Here is a 15451-nt window from a genome sequence, read left to right on the forward strand (position 1 = left end):
GAGAGAAATGTGTTGAAAGCACTCCTATAAAAAGGATTTCATTAACACTTTGTGTGAAGTAAAATCACAAGTCTTAGCAATTCTGTTGTCAATTTCTGTAAAAAAAAATCTGCCAACTTAATTATTATGAACAGTAACAAAAAAAACCCAAACTAACCTAGGCAATGGGACAGGCAAGCCTGGGTGTATCTGTACCCAGTCTCCAGTCTGGACAAATGGGGTGGGGGTTAGTGGCAGGAAGGAAGCCTGGCTGCAAAATTATCTACCAAACCCAACAACAATGGTTGATTTAAAGGCAGCTGGCCAGCCTTGTAGTGACCAGATATTACAGGAAGCAAGTAGCAAAAACAAGTTCATGGATTATGGAAATGTCATAATTTTCTTGGATAAATTAGCTTAACAATGTTCCATTTTAATTTATCTTGGGTATGAATTAACATTCAAAAAGTTAACATTCCTGCCTGGAGAAATGCATCACTGTAGCAATCTTACACGGCATTAACTCCCTAAAAGCAGGCATCGAGGATTCTCAACATTAATGAAGAAAGCTGCACTAGTAGCAGCCTGTGGCTCAACACAAACGTAACACTGGTGTTACGCAAACAAATTACTCTCTCCTCCGCTTCCAATATATTATGACGTTTTGTTGCTTTAATATGCTGTATGATGCTAATATATTATTAGTACACAAACAATTGTAAACCAAGTCAACATGGGATTATTGTAGATCTTTCTAAAACTGAGAAAATGCCATTGCACAGATAGCTATTTAAGAATGAAACAGTATTGTCTTGTTGAAGATAATACTGAAGATTCTTGATATACTCATGCAATACACTCACACTAATACAGTTCTATTAGTATTAGCCGAGAATACACAAAAATAAGGGTTTTTTTTGGAGAAATAGATCATACCTGTGGCACTTGCATAAACAACTCGTGCAAATGGCAATCTGTTTTGCAGCTCTAAGACAGCCAGGCCTGTTTTGGTGGATTTGGTACTGCCATTCACACAGACATTTTTTGCTTTGTGACATTCATCAAATACAATCTACGGAGCAAAAACAGTCAAGGAAAATCCAAACGATGTGAAAATTTTATTTTGCAGTCAGAAAATAGAAGGAAAAGAGGATTTGCATTCTTTTAGCAACTTTTCATATATCTTAGAAAAGCTTCAAAACACTACCGGTGAAACAATCTGAAGTGTTGTGATTAATGTTCCATAAATCCGAAGACAATGATATGAATGATCTTCTTTTTGAACAACATTAGAAGCCTATGCATCGATGGGATTATAGCTGATGAAACCATGAGTTTACACCCTTTCATCTAAAAGTTTCTCCAAGAAACAATCTCGCAAGTAGTAAATAATCAGAATTAATCAGATTTGTCTCGTGCCACCTGATTCTCCTAGCTTGAATCTATCAGATATCAGAGCACAAATAATCCATTGTAACATGTCTATCTTAATGTTCACGCATCTTTGAAACATGAAAGGACTGTTGATGTCACAAGATCTAATATTCTTGAATTATACACAAGCTGTAGCATTCCAGAAGACAACTAATTGCAACACTTATTAATGGTGCGTGCAACTTATTGCAATTTGTCATCATTTTTGAAAGTTTAAAACAGTGAACTTTATTAATATTTCACAAGTCATTGAAAAAAAATTAAAATATCAATAGTGTGTTTCTTTAATGAAACTTAATCATTTACAAGTCTGATAATTAAAGGATACAACACCATCAAAGTGCTCCCCACACCAATCCAGAATCTGTTTTAGCCTTGTTCTGTGTTGACCACCAGCCTGACTTTCACCAATCAATGCAGAGTACGTTGCAAACAATACACCTTCAGAAGTAGCTGTATCACCATACTTTATCTGCAATAAATTGATAAAATTACATAACCAAGCATAAAATAAATATTTGCAACTTACATTGTTCCTTCCAAATCTTCAGAATGCTCTAAAGGGGCTTTACTGTAAATTAAATATTTTGAAGTCTGTTGTTGTAATGCCAGAAATGAGGCAACTAATTTGCATGCAGTGGCTTTCCATAAAGAGCAACATTATGAAGGTCAGATAATTTATTTTTAGTAATAACGATCAAGGATTAAATATAGGACAGGACAATACAAATATCATTTCCCGTTTTTTTGCAAAACAGGGATGTGGGATCTTTTATATGCATCTAACAGCAAGCAGACAGGGCCTTAGCTTAGTATCTTTCCAAAAGATGGCATCTCCACTAGTGCAGCATTGAGAGTACTGTATTTCACATGAACCAAAATATCTCTGCTAAATCTGTGGAATGGGATTTGAACCTGGGACTTTCTGATATAGAAGCGACAAAGCTTCAAAACCATCACAGCTGACAATCTTGTCACCAGTTTAAAAATCACACTTATGAACATAGATGTCACAATATAACATACTTTACAATATTGAGTACCTTCAGCTTAAATAGGTGCAAAGGGAGAGAGAAAGTAAATTAGAAACCCAGTCATGCTCGCTGATCTTTAACACCAGTTGTTGATCTGGTCAAGCGTTGCAAGGCATTTTTCTGTCCCTTAGGCCAGCATGAGATTAGATTAGATTCCCTTCGGCCCAACAAACCCACACTGATCCTCTGAACAGTAACCCACCCCCTTCTGACTAATGCACCTAACATTATGGACAATTTAGCATGGCCAATTTACCTGACCTGCATATCTTTGGACTGTGGAAGGAAACTGGAGCACCTGGAAGAAACCCACAGACACGGGGAGAATGTGCAAACTCCACACAGACAGTCGCCCAAGGCTGAAATTGAACCTGGGACCCTGGCGCTGAGAGGCAGCAATGCTGACCACTGAGCCACCCATATAAAGAGGGAAATTTTAATCTAACTCTCCTAATGGAAAATTGGCAGGATTGATTCAGGTGGTCCTTTTATTCTCCACCTTATTTTACTTCTTGTTGATGTCAAAGGAGATTGAAATCAGACAGTGTACAAAGTGGGCAACAGATGGGTTCAATTAAAATTAGGCAGATTGCGTGTTTCGTAGATGAACTAAGGGCAGAACAACAAATTTAAAAAGCTACTTTGCAGTCAAAATAAAAAGACCTATTTCTAATGTTCCATAACTTATTTAATATCATGTGCTTTTAATTCAAAGCAGACTTGGAGCTATGATCTGGTATATTATACTGATCATAGATAAATAACCTTATGCTAGATCGCTCTTCATACCTTGTTGAGAGCATGCACTGGAATATTTGAAGCATCAATGTCTCTAAGATCCCGTTCAGCATCATATTTCAGGTCATTGGAGACACTAAACCTATAACATGATAATATTGAATCCAATTAACATGAAATTTGGATTAACAAGTACATTTCAACAATACTTTTTAATTACTCAATATTTTTCTTAAAGCTCCATTTGTTATCCAGCATTTTATTATTTACTTCCTATGCATCAATAGGTGCTGGAAGCACAGGAACGAGAGAAGATCATGCAGTCTATCAAAGTTAGATTTCAAATCATATTGTGTCACTAGCTACAGGCTATAACATACCTCTGCGATTACAGTATTCCCTCAGTGGAATTATAAAAGGATGGGGTATTCAATGAATTATATGCCTTTAAAGAAATTACTGCAATTCTTTCCATTGCAAACACTTTTCTGAGTGATCTTGTATCACATCAATGTCTTAAATGAGGGGAGTAAAAGCATGGTAAATAAATTTGCAGATGACACCAAGATAGGTAATAAACCATGTTGTGAAAATGACAAGGAAATTCAGAGAGATATGGATAGATTTAGTGAGTGAACAAAATCTGGGAGATGGAATGTAATGTGAGAAAACGTGAAATGGTTCACTTTGGTAGGTAGAATAAAAAAAATACACTGCAGAATCCCAAAGTAGAGGGAAACTCTCTGTGGTAGTGCATGAGACACAAAATGTTAGCATGCAGAATACAGCATGTAATCAAGGCAGCTAATGGGATGCTATCCCTTTATTGAATGCTAAAGGAAAGATGCTATGTTTCAGTTGTACAATGCATTAGTGAGACCATATCTTGAATACGGTGTGTTTTTTTGGTCTCCTTATTTAAGGACGAATGTAAATGCATCAGAGGTAGTTCAGAGAAGGATAACTTGGGTGATATGAGAATGAGTGGGTTGTGTAACAAGATAGATTGGACAGGCTGGCTAAATTGCAATTGGAGTCAAAGTGTAGCGCTGGAAAAGCACAGCTGGTCAGGCAGCATCCGAGGCGCAGGAGAGTCGACGTTTCGAGCATAAGTACTTCCGTCGATGTTTCAAACTGTGGAAAAGTGAGGGTGACTTGATTAAAGTGCACAGGATCCTAAATGGCCTTGTCAAAGTGGACATGGAAAAGATATTTCCTCATGGGTTAGATCAGAATTAGTAGGCACTATTTAAAATTAGGATCTCTCTTACAGAACAGAGACAAGGAGAATTTCTTTCCTCTGAGAAGGTTGAGACATTTTGGAACTCTGCCCCAGAATGTATTAGAGGTGGGTCATTAGATATTTTTAGGACATAGGTAGATCGATTCTTGTTATGCAGGGATATTAAGGGTTCTCAGGACTAGATTGGAATTTGGAACTCAAAACACGAATAGATAAGCCATATCAGATCTTAATGACTGGTAGAAAAGGATCAAAGGGCTAAGTGGCCTACTTAAGCTCCTATTTCATATTAGTTCTGGTAATGCACACAGTGTTTAAACCACCCTCCAGTTCATATTGAGGTATTGTAAAGGCAGGAAATGATTGACGCATTGGTTTAACTTGTACAGGTAAGCCAAGATAAATTTATAGGAGTCAGTTTAGGTCAAGGTAAAAGAATTCAAACCATTTTTATTTTCCAGAAACAAAGAAAGGTCTATTTTGCATACATATTACAATTACATTATACTTACCACAATGACTTTTTCCTGCCCTTTATATAATTTTCATAAATAATACCAGCCACGGTTCTTCCCTTTCCAACACCAGCTCCATCACCAATGAGGAACCCTGCACGATGGTTATTTTCCAACAAAATTTCATGTTGCTAAACAGACATCAAAGAGAATACTAGATTTTTCCATTGCACAGTAACAACTTAAATGGTAGATAAATGAACATTTAAATACACCCTCCCAATGGCACAATGAATAAATGTACTACTAAATGTGATAGTGTTACACAGATGACTAGGTCCTAAGTTTCCTTCCTAGTGTAAATGAATTAACGGGTCTTGGTCAGGATAGCAATTAGGGTATTGCAATCTGGAGGAAAATAAGACAGTATTTTCACCCCATTGCTATCCAGTGACTTTAGAAATCATGCATGAGTGGAGGTTGAGTGTGACAGGATCAAGTTTGGCTATGACATTGCTGTGGTTGAATTGCCAGGCAAAACTCACAGTCACGGTGCACAAATGAGGATTGCCTACTTGGTCCAGGTACCAATGGGATGCGGGATCCCATATTAGTGCCTTCAGAGAAAGATGAGAAAAAGAGAGTAACTCTTCACAGAAAATACTGCATAATCGCTGCATTTTAATAAGCTTAATTTTAGAAATGATCATGAACTTCAATACATACTCCAGAATTTTTTTTTTATTAATTAAGCGAAAGTTAATGGCACCAGCAGGGCCACTGGCTTGCTTGATGCATCGTCAGAAGAAGGGTGCGTAAGTCATGTTAACAAAGCTATACCCATAAAGTATCAGTGACTGAGTTTATTGAAGTCAAACGATCTTTTACTGTAATTAATATTTGCACTCCTATCAGTTCCAATTGCAGTTTAAAAAAAACAGATGAAAAAGCACAGAGGTTCAGGGTGGTGGGGAATTGATCTTACTGCCCAGATATCAAATTATAATTGTGGATCACCACTTCTTCAGAAGTGATCCAATTTTAATTTTCATTGAATCCAAGGTGCACAACAGTTTTATTAATGAGGAGCAAGCTTAAACATTTGCCACTATAAGTCTTTTCAGCTGTGTTAATTTTGAATTGAGGTCCTGCAGCTAAGCACATTTTCTAAAATGTGAACAAAGACATTTGATATTTAAAATGAATTTCTTTTTTCCTATAGTTGGGAGTATCAATTCATTCTTCAACAACATGCTTTCGTAGCAATTTTAATAATCTTCCTCAAAGCAAACATTGAGAATATTCTGTAGAAAAGTCTGGAGTTGTGTAACAAAAACACTTTTATTGTTTTTGTTGACTGATTTAAGTCTTTTACATGAAGCATCATTAGTAACCTCTCATTGAAAATAGAATTAAAGTAGCTAATATGGGACCTGGCAGCAGAAATAAGATGCTAGATTAGTGGAAAAAACCTGACTCACTCATTCATGCTCTTCAGGGAAAATAACTAATTAATCCTACATATGACTTTATTGGAACAATGCTTGACTCATAATTTAGTGGTTGCAAAAATATAGTAGCAACAAAGCAAAGAGAAGGGCCAGCACCTTCTTGGGACAACTTTAGGGTGGTATAGATGTAGTCTCATCAGGATCATCTATATACGGAGAACAATTACATAAATAATTGTGTTTGAATTACACTTTGGGAACTTAACAATTCATTGTCAATATAAAACTACAGCACATTCAGAACTCCCTTCCAGATAAGCCAAAGAAATGCACTAAATAAAACATACCTGACATGCATATATGATTGCTTCTAGTTGTAGTGCAGACAAAGAGCCATTTGAAATTGTAGCTTCAGGAAGGCAGAGTGTGTATCTGATATTCGGAGGAGGCACACTTGATAAAGTACTTGTTTCAACTACTTTGTCTGGATGGCTATTTCCAATTTTAGCTGCATATGAAAATATAGTTATTTCTATCTTCTATATATACAGCCCTTCTAAAGCAAATAGCATTCAAATTCAAAAATATGCCAACTGAATAACAGGATTATTAAATATAAACATCTTAGATTATCTGATAACTAATTTACTTCTGCACATTGAGTAAGTTCCTGCAAGTAGAAAAAGTGCCAATTAAGCACAAGTGTTGAGAGGATTCCAGAGAACAGGAAAATAATTGTTAAAGGCGTAATCACTGATGACAGTGTAAAGGCACAGTGCTGGAGCACTAAGGCCAGCCTTTCAGACAGCTAACCTCCATACCTAGCAGATTTTCAGTGTTGGCAGACCCAACTCCTACTAACATTTACGTCCTTCACATTGAATCCCTCAAATCAAAATTAGACTATGCCAGGTCAGAGATATAAAGCACGGAAACAGACCCTTCAGTCCAACTCGTCCATGCCAATCAGATACCCTAAATAAATCTAGTCCCATTTGTCAGAATTTGGCCCATCTCCCTCTAAACCCTTCCTATTCATATACCCATCTAGATGTCTTTTAAATGTCGTAATTGCACCAGCCTCCATCATTTCATCAGGCAGCTCATTCTAAATACACACCACTCTTGGTGTGAAAAAGAGTTGTAAATGGCATCAAAGTCCGGATTGCACCCTGGGCATTTTCCTAATTCTATGCAGGAGCAAACATCATTCATAGAGATCACAGAATTCCTAAAGTGTAGAAGCAGGTCGTTCAGCCCATCGAGTTCACACTTATCCCCTGCGAATAGTCGCCAGAGGCTGGAATTGAACCCGGGTCCTTGGTGCTGAGAGGCACCACTGAGTAACCACGCTGCCCTAGTTGAAGAGGATATTTAATGGAAAGCATAGGTGGATGTTATTTCTTATGTAGAAAAGAGCAAAATTGTGTAAAGGTTTTAAGGTAAATGAACCAAGGACAATAAAGATATCTGGAATGCCAACATGGCTCAGGAAGGAAAGTTATGCCAGATTCCAAATATCTTATAGCTAATGAGAGGTGGGAGTAAGGAAGCTGTTGGAGAAAGCAAGTGTTGAGAAAATCAGGACAATAATTAGGTTCTGGTCACAGAAGGCAAGAGGCAGAGTGAAAATTGGTGATGTAACAGAAGACAACAGTGCGTGACAGAAGTTTGGACATGGGTAGGAAGTTAAGATTAGAGCTGAACAATACATGAGATGCACACTTTTGGGTATTATTTTTAACTTGGGGCAGAACATTTGGTGAAGTACCTTAACTTTTATGGAAGTCAAAATAAAAAGATTCGATATTATCAATATTAATTTGGAGATTTAATACTTCAACAGGTTTTAATAGCAAGTAAAGTAATTACACCAAGTGACAACAGCCTTGACAATAATGGAAAGTGGAATAAAGGTAAATACTATCCATGTAGAAGTGGAAAAAGCTAACAATGTTTCTGGTGGATATTGCCTAAGGAAATCAAAAATAAGAGAAGAGGGAAAAGGATAAGGCCATTAGCTACTACAAGGGCTATGGGGATAAGGCAGGATACTGATTGTGGATGATCAGCCATGATCATAACGAATGGTGGTGCTGGCTTGAAGAGCCGAATTGCCTACTCCTGCACCTATTGTCTATTGTCCCTACTTCTGAATCAGAAGATCTGGGTTCAAGTCCATTTCAAATAATAAAATCCAGTTTGGTAAGCAATTGTTGCAGCAAATGTAGTATCCATCATGTAACAGGGAGAAAATGAATCATGGAATACCATTTAGGTGGATTAAGAAAGATTTGGTCAAGTAAGAGCAGTAGTTAACTGTCATATAAAATAGTCACTGAGCATCTTAATGCATCATGGCAGTGTTCCTACTTGTGGGTCAAGTGGTCAACAAACAAGTTCTACCTCAGGCTGTAATGCCACAGAGAAGTGGTGTAACATGTCCATGTGGGTAATAAAAAAAATTTGAGAGACATTTTGCTAAGACTACTGTCCTTTATGTGTTGCATGAAAGGAAAGGAGGTTAACTCTACATGAGGATGGAAGTGACCTTACAACATAAACAGCCAAGGCAGTACCAAGTGATTCTGGATTAGTGGTGCTGGAAGAGCACACCAGTTCAGGCAGCATCCAAGTAGCTTCGAAATTGACGTTTCGGGCAAAAGCCCTTCCTGATGAAGGGCTTTTGCCCGAAACGTCGATTTCGAAGCTACTTGGATGCTGCCTGAACTGGTGTGCTCTTCCAGCACCACTAATCCAGAATCTGGTTTCCAGCATCTGCAGTCATTATTTTTACCTCAGTACCAAGTGATGTCTAACTATGTTATACCAAAAGCAGTGTAGAGATGGATAGAGCTCTTAGAGATAGTGGAATCAAGGGTTATGGGGATAAGGCAGGAACAGGATACGGATTGTGAATGATCAGCCATGGTGGCGGTGGCTTGAAGGGCTGAATGGCCTTCTCATGCACCTATTGTCTTTGTCCCTACTTCTGAATCAGAAGATCTGGGTTCAAGTCCATGTAAATGTGTGAAAACAGGTTTTTACAGATTGACTAATAAAAACTTTCGTGATAGTTTTGTACAGAAATTACATTTCTGAACAGTTTAATTTCCTTACAAAATAAATTCCATATAGAATAGAGAGTTGGTGACCAAATATTTTAAGTACAAGTGCTTCACAAATCTATTACGAAAAATTTCCAAACAGAAATTTTTCATTACATACATTTGGAAGGTACATATTCTGCATATGTTTCTGCGTGGCCCAATTCTTCTGTCTCCTCATCATCAGCATCTTCTTCCTCTTCTGGTTGGGGTGGAGTCTATTACAGCAACAGAAGTGTTAGAGCCATTCAGATATGGAGAATCTTCTGAGAAATGTACATTTTTTTCAATATTGGTCATGCTTTCAATCATTAGTTCACTGCCAGCTTTAACACATGAGGATCTTGTCAAACATTTCTATCATTCCAACTGTAACACTGGCAATGTGGCATTTTAAATTACAAAAAAAAAATCTCCAGGACAGGCAGGTAATAACATCCAAACATCAATCATCAAAAAACTGATGTGACTTTCTATTTTCAAAACAACAAAATCCAATTTGGTAAGCACCTTTGAACATGGATGAGTTTATGTTCGAGAAACTTCCAGCAAACAGTCTACATCATTTATAATATAAATGTCTGCTGTCACATTGTGCTTCCAAAAGGTGTAAAAATGTCCCTTCCTGTCTTCCAATGTTCTGAAAAAAAATCTAATACAGTACACGTTCCTTCTAAATTTGCTTGAAACATTGTAGAATAGGATCACTATTTTCATAAAGTGCTTCAGTTATATGAATTAAGTTACATAACAAATGTCTTCAAATAAGACTAATGGACACCAAATTGTCAATAATATGACACTAAAAGTAACAAAATTATTTAAGAGTCCTCATTTGGATAACCTTGAACTAGGTCTAGGTATGTGTCAGGATTTGTGTAAAAACTCTGTTATGTGCATCTAAGCCATGTATAAACTTTCATACATATTCCATATTTATTCTCAACTTTTCAACAAGAAAAAAATGCAGTGTTGGGTGGTAATAATCAAGTTCTAGGCATGAATTCTCCGCGTGTCATGAAAGGCATTGAACTTAAAATATTTGAAAGAGATTTATTGAACTGTAGCTGCTTCTTTAAATTGCTATATTTTCATACCTCATGTTTTGAGATCCAAATTGCAGTTTAGTTCAATATATAATTTAATATTTCTCTACTTTTGCTTTAAATGGGTCTTTTACTTATTTTCTAAACTTTTGTTTGATTCTGGTTTCTAAACTTCCTTTTGCTTTAAGTATTAACACTTGAAAGCCTACTTAAAGCCTTTATTTCTCAAGATTGTTGAAAATTCCAAAGGTATATCTGTACTACGGTGGGGTCAAACTAGTTCTGCTTTATTGCATTTGGAAGGATAAAGTGCGATGCTCTACTCAGACTCAAACAAAAATGCAAGTTTAGCAAGGCCCTTGCATCTCATTTATAACAGTATAACAGGCACACTCATGTCAATATAGGCAATCTGGCCAATTCTATGAAAAATTGATCACCAAGCAAAATCTAATCCAATCTTTATTAACAATTGCCTTCTATTATATTTTTAGAAACTGTAGCTAAATTTTGTTTTTAGAAAACTCAACCATTTCAAAGATTAACAAGAATTACATGCTATATTTCTGGAATGTGAATACTAACTACCGAGAGTAAAAGAAATACCTGAAAAGAGTGAGTCGGCCCATTATTGATTTGTAGATGATTTGAAAATGGCAGATTTAGTGGAAATGGATGTGCAAGCTGTAAAACAAACAGACAGGAATGAGTTTTGAAATGGTACATCAAAACAATAACTCTCATACTCAAAATCCATTTCATCTTTGAATTTCTTCCAAAAAAAAAGGGTAAGCAAGATCTCCAGATACTTATGTGGAAAGAAGGATTATATGATTATCAGTTCAAAACTGGGTTGGTCTCTGCTCAGATATTCTTCTTGAATTTGTATTTTATCAAAACATTTTGCTCAAACTCTCAGAATAGCCTTGGATGGAGCAAGGATGAGAACGGATTCTGACACTTATAACCATTTTTCAGTAAAATGGTGCATTTACAAGAGGATATGAATAATCCTATGTCCTATAATTGACTCTTAACATATATAAAGCAACAAAATTATATTGTTTCTTTTGCATCCACCATATATCAAAGCAGGAATGTCCCCAACTTTCACTAGTGACAATAACAACGTGCAAACATCAGAAAAAAACACAGACAGTAGGTCATCTGCTCACTGAGCCTACTCTACCATTTCATTATATCGTGGATGATGTGTATCATACTGCCACCGACATATCTCAGTTCCAAGGCCCTTAATCTTGTGTCCAACAAAAACCTAGCATTTTCATTTTTGAGATGTTTACAATGAGAGAAATTTTCCACAAATTTTTGACAGAGTTCTGGATTTTCCCTACCATGGTGTAAATAAAATGCTTTCTGATATTATCCAAGAACAGCCCAGCCCTATTTCTCAGTTTATATCAGTTCCATTAATCACCTTAAATACCTCAATGAGATCATTCCTTAATCCTCTGTATTAAAAGGGAATACCAAAAACACTTAGAAGTTAATCATTAAACCAACCCCCACAACATACATACAGACTAAAAATCTACATGCTGCTAGCTCAAACTCCAATCTCTAAAAATCAATAATTTTAAATTTATCTATAAATCATACACCTTACATCATGCAAGCTCCTCACAATTTTATAGGTTTCACTAAGATCATCTTTTCTAAACCTCAGTAAGTATCACTCAACCTATAGCGGCAGTGTCCATGCTTCTAAGCCATAAGGTCTGAGTTAAAGCCCAACTTGTTCAAGAGGCCAGTCACAACATCTCGAGATGGTTGATTAAAAATATTTATTTCTCTGGAAATCGAAACTGTTTGTAATAACCTTGGTGTGATCTCACCAATGCTCTGTGGGGTTGCAGCAAAACTTTTGTATTTTAATTCACCATTCTCCTGGCAATAAAGATGAACATTCCTTCCGAGTTATATAGCATATTAACCTTGCGTGTTTCTTTTAAGTGGGCACCCAGATCCTTCTATCTCAGCAGTTACTTCTTTTAAACTCCAGAATACATTTAATCAGGTACAGGCGTGCCATTTAACCTTTAGTACAGTTAGCCTCCTACTTTTGAGAGATATTGGTGTTTTAAAAATTCTTCCCTCGAGGTTGCATCCAAATTTTCTACTGTTATTGGGATTTAGTGTGTTTAAACAAACATTTTCTATTTCTTTCACAGCTGGTGTCTCTGCCATACTCTTGTTTCCCATTATTATATCCTCAGTCTCATCAGCTAAGAGACAAATGTTTATTTTCTCTGTTCCATTTTGTATGTTACTAGAAGCTATTAATCTGTTTTTACATTTACTTCGAATTTGCTCTGACAATCTATTTTTCGAGGAGTTATTCTTGGCCAGTTTCTAAACATATTTCCCAATATCAATTTTCATTGTAGCACTTTATGCCTTTTCTTTCAATTTTAAACCTTCGTGAACTACAGGTGATTCATCTTTCTCAGAGTCTTTCTTCCTCAAAGGAATACTTAATATTGAGAATCTGGAAATACTTCCTTAAAAGTGATCCATGATTATTGCAGCACTTTTCTTACCAACACCCTTATTACTTCATTTCTGTCTCAGAGGGCTACGACACTGGGGAGGTGGGGGAGAAGAAGTCGCGGAGAGATTTATAAACAAAGCTTAAAAACAGGATGTTACATGATCTGTAGCCAATGTAGGTCAGCAAGTACAAATGTGACAGATGAACATGACCTACAAGTCAAAATATAGATGGCAGGGTTCTGGAGGTATTTAAATGAGGCAAAATGTGGGGGATCATGCAGGAGTTTGGAGGATAGACTTAAAACAGAAAACATTGTTGTTGAAATGCAACCTTTACCCCCTAAAATGAGTAAAGCTTGCAGACGATCTTGAGTGGCAGCCAAAATATCTAGACAATGCCAAGCTGCTAAAAACACATGGATTAAGCGTCACATCATCATCTTGGACTTGAAGAACATCCTAGCCAATGATCAGCTTACAATGAGTCTCAATGTGACAACATTGCACTACAATTCTTGAGATACCTTTGCCCCTGTGCTTACACCTCGTTGAGCCAGTTCTACACAAAAATCAGCTCAAACACACTCTTGTACATGTAGTATATGGTAAAAATCATTACTATTCCAAACTTTCAGAAAAGATTTCCCATGGGCAATCAAATACTGACTGTTTTCAATAGTTTGTGTATTTTCAAAACTTTGAGCGCATTACCTTGCAATGCACATCTCTGGAAGTAAAGACCATCTTTAAAGCTGACCATGGTAGTTTCCATAAGGGATGCAGCACATGCAACCAAATTATGGTGCTTACCAACTACATCAAAAATGTCTTCCAAAAAAACATTTAGACAGACACAGAGCCACTGGCTATCACAGCTACCCATGACACTGACGGATTGGCTTGGTCCTAAAGTTGCTCAGGGTGCTTCCAACATGACCAGGACAGTTGTTGAAGCACCCATTCACAACAGTCAATTTACAGTCGACCTCAAAGAAGTGCATAGAGAAGACTTGTCAATAGACTACCATGGAAACTATCCCTCTGCTCTCTAAAGTACCTACTTAATCAAAATGGCACAAAGTTACAAAGGACTATTGCAGCAAATGTCGTCTCACATTGAATCCCTCTAAAATCATATCCAGCACATTAGACCTCCACAATGCCAGTAGCAAAAAAAAATTGTACATCTAAAATGATTGTTTGAGATTAAAATATGATCCCAACCCAAAAAAAGGTGGGAATGACACTCGATAGGTCTTCACCTTCTGGGAACATCTGGGGAAAAAAACAGAGTCAAAAACAGAAACAACTTATTAACCAAATCTGCTGGATCCACATGGGTTGCTACTTACACAATATTCTGGACGTCAGCATATACCCCATCACCCCTGCACCAGAGATCTGTGTATCTTTCTGGCATAAGTTACCACATACACATTTTGTTGATACTTGACTGAATGCAGCAATGTGCATTATAACTGGAACCCTCAAACCAACACCACCACCCTCCCTGGCTTCCTGTCCTCACAAGCAGTGTTCCTCCACACATTCGCCAATTGATGAAAACCCACAAGTTGGGTGAAACAATTGTGCTACACCTTACTGACACACTCCATTGTGACATGTTTGATCAACTTTCGGCCCACCTTCTATTCCAACGCTCCACACTGAACAACCTTCCTGAGCAAAGATTCTCGTGAACATTTACTGCAAAATGTCCGATGGGGTCAACTCATTATGTTTTGAGTCCACTAAAGGACTATTACAGTTGATCCTAAAGTTGACTTACATTAGAGTTAGAAGTGACTGGGTAAGGATTTCTTCTCTACATTATGTGTAATAAAATACTAACTATATGTTTTATGAAGAGTATTCTAAATTTGCTCCATGTGGATACTATCTGAGAACAGGTCTGGATGGGTGACATATCAAACTTGCCCTCTTCTGCCAGTTATGCCATCAAGTGTCTATTTTTAATACAGGGTCAGACATAGACTTCTCAATGAGGTTGCTTAAGGACGTGAGTCTGTTCTTTGATAGAGATCTTTTTGCTGGTGTATCCCAGTGAATACCATTACACCAATGTAACCATGAACTATTTAAAGCACTGCACAAATAAGTGTCAAAATGACCAAAAGTTTAATCTGTTTTGAATTTTCAATGTTAGTAGTATTATCACTGCTATCAATAATCTGTGAAATATATCCAGACATACCCTTTCAATACAGACCTCTAAACTGGAATCTAGTCTTGAATCCCAAATACTTGGATTAAGAACATCCAGATTAAAATCCTCAGTATCAGCAATATCAGATAGTGATGGATCAGGTGATGAGAAAAGGGAATTATCATCCATACAATTGAAATCCTGCAAAACAGAGATGAAGAATCAATAAAAGAAAAAAATAAATATTGGAACACTTCTTGTTGAATGCTCAAACAAAACTTTT

The 15451-nt window shown here is 36.8% G+C and overlaps 1 protein-coding gene across 3 annotated transcripts in view; it reads right to left on the minus strand.

The window, feature by feature from the left end:
* The window catches only part of sbno2b (strawberry notch homolog 2b), a 160075-nt gene that overhangs the window by 46678 nt on the left and 97946 nt on the right, over nucleotides 1–15451 (minus strand). For 2 of the 3 annotated variants that reach the window (XM_072594156.1, XM_072594158.1), the window contains 8 exons: nucleotides 15217–15369; nucleotides 11094–11171; nucleotides 9563–9659; nucleotides 6682–6842; nucleotides 4941–5074; nucleotides 3237–3327; nucleotides 1742–1885; nucleotides 916–1051 (listed from right to left, as the gene is read on the minus strand). In XM_072594156.1, coding sequence (XP_072450257.1) covers nucleotides 916–1051; nucleotides 1742–1885; nucleotides 3237–3327; nucleotides 4941–5074; nucleotides 6682–6842; nucleotides 9563–9659; nucleotides 11094–11171; nucleotides 15217–15369 — 994 coding nt within the window. The remainder of the gene's footprint in view (nucleotides 1–915; nucleotides 1052–1741; nucleotides 1886–3236; nucleotides 3328–4940; nucleotides 5075–6681; nucleotides 6843–9562; nucleotides 9660–11093; nucleotides 11172–15216; nucleotides 15370–15451) is intronic. The other variant, XM_072594157.1, reaches the window with a different exon arrangement.

Source organism: Chiloscyllium punctatum, chromosome 24 (genome assembly GCF_047496795.1).
Source record: "Chiloscyllium punctatum isolate Juve2018m chromosome 24, sChiPun1.3, whole genome shotgun sequence".
NCBI classification, from domain to species: Eukaryota; Metazoa; Chordata; class Chondrichthyes; order Orectolobiformes; family Hemiscylliidae; genus Chiloscyllium; species Chiloscyllium punctatum.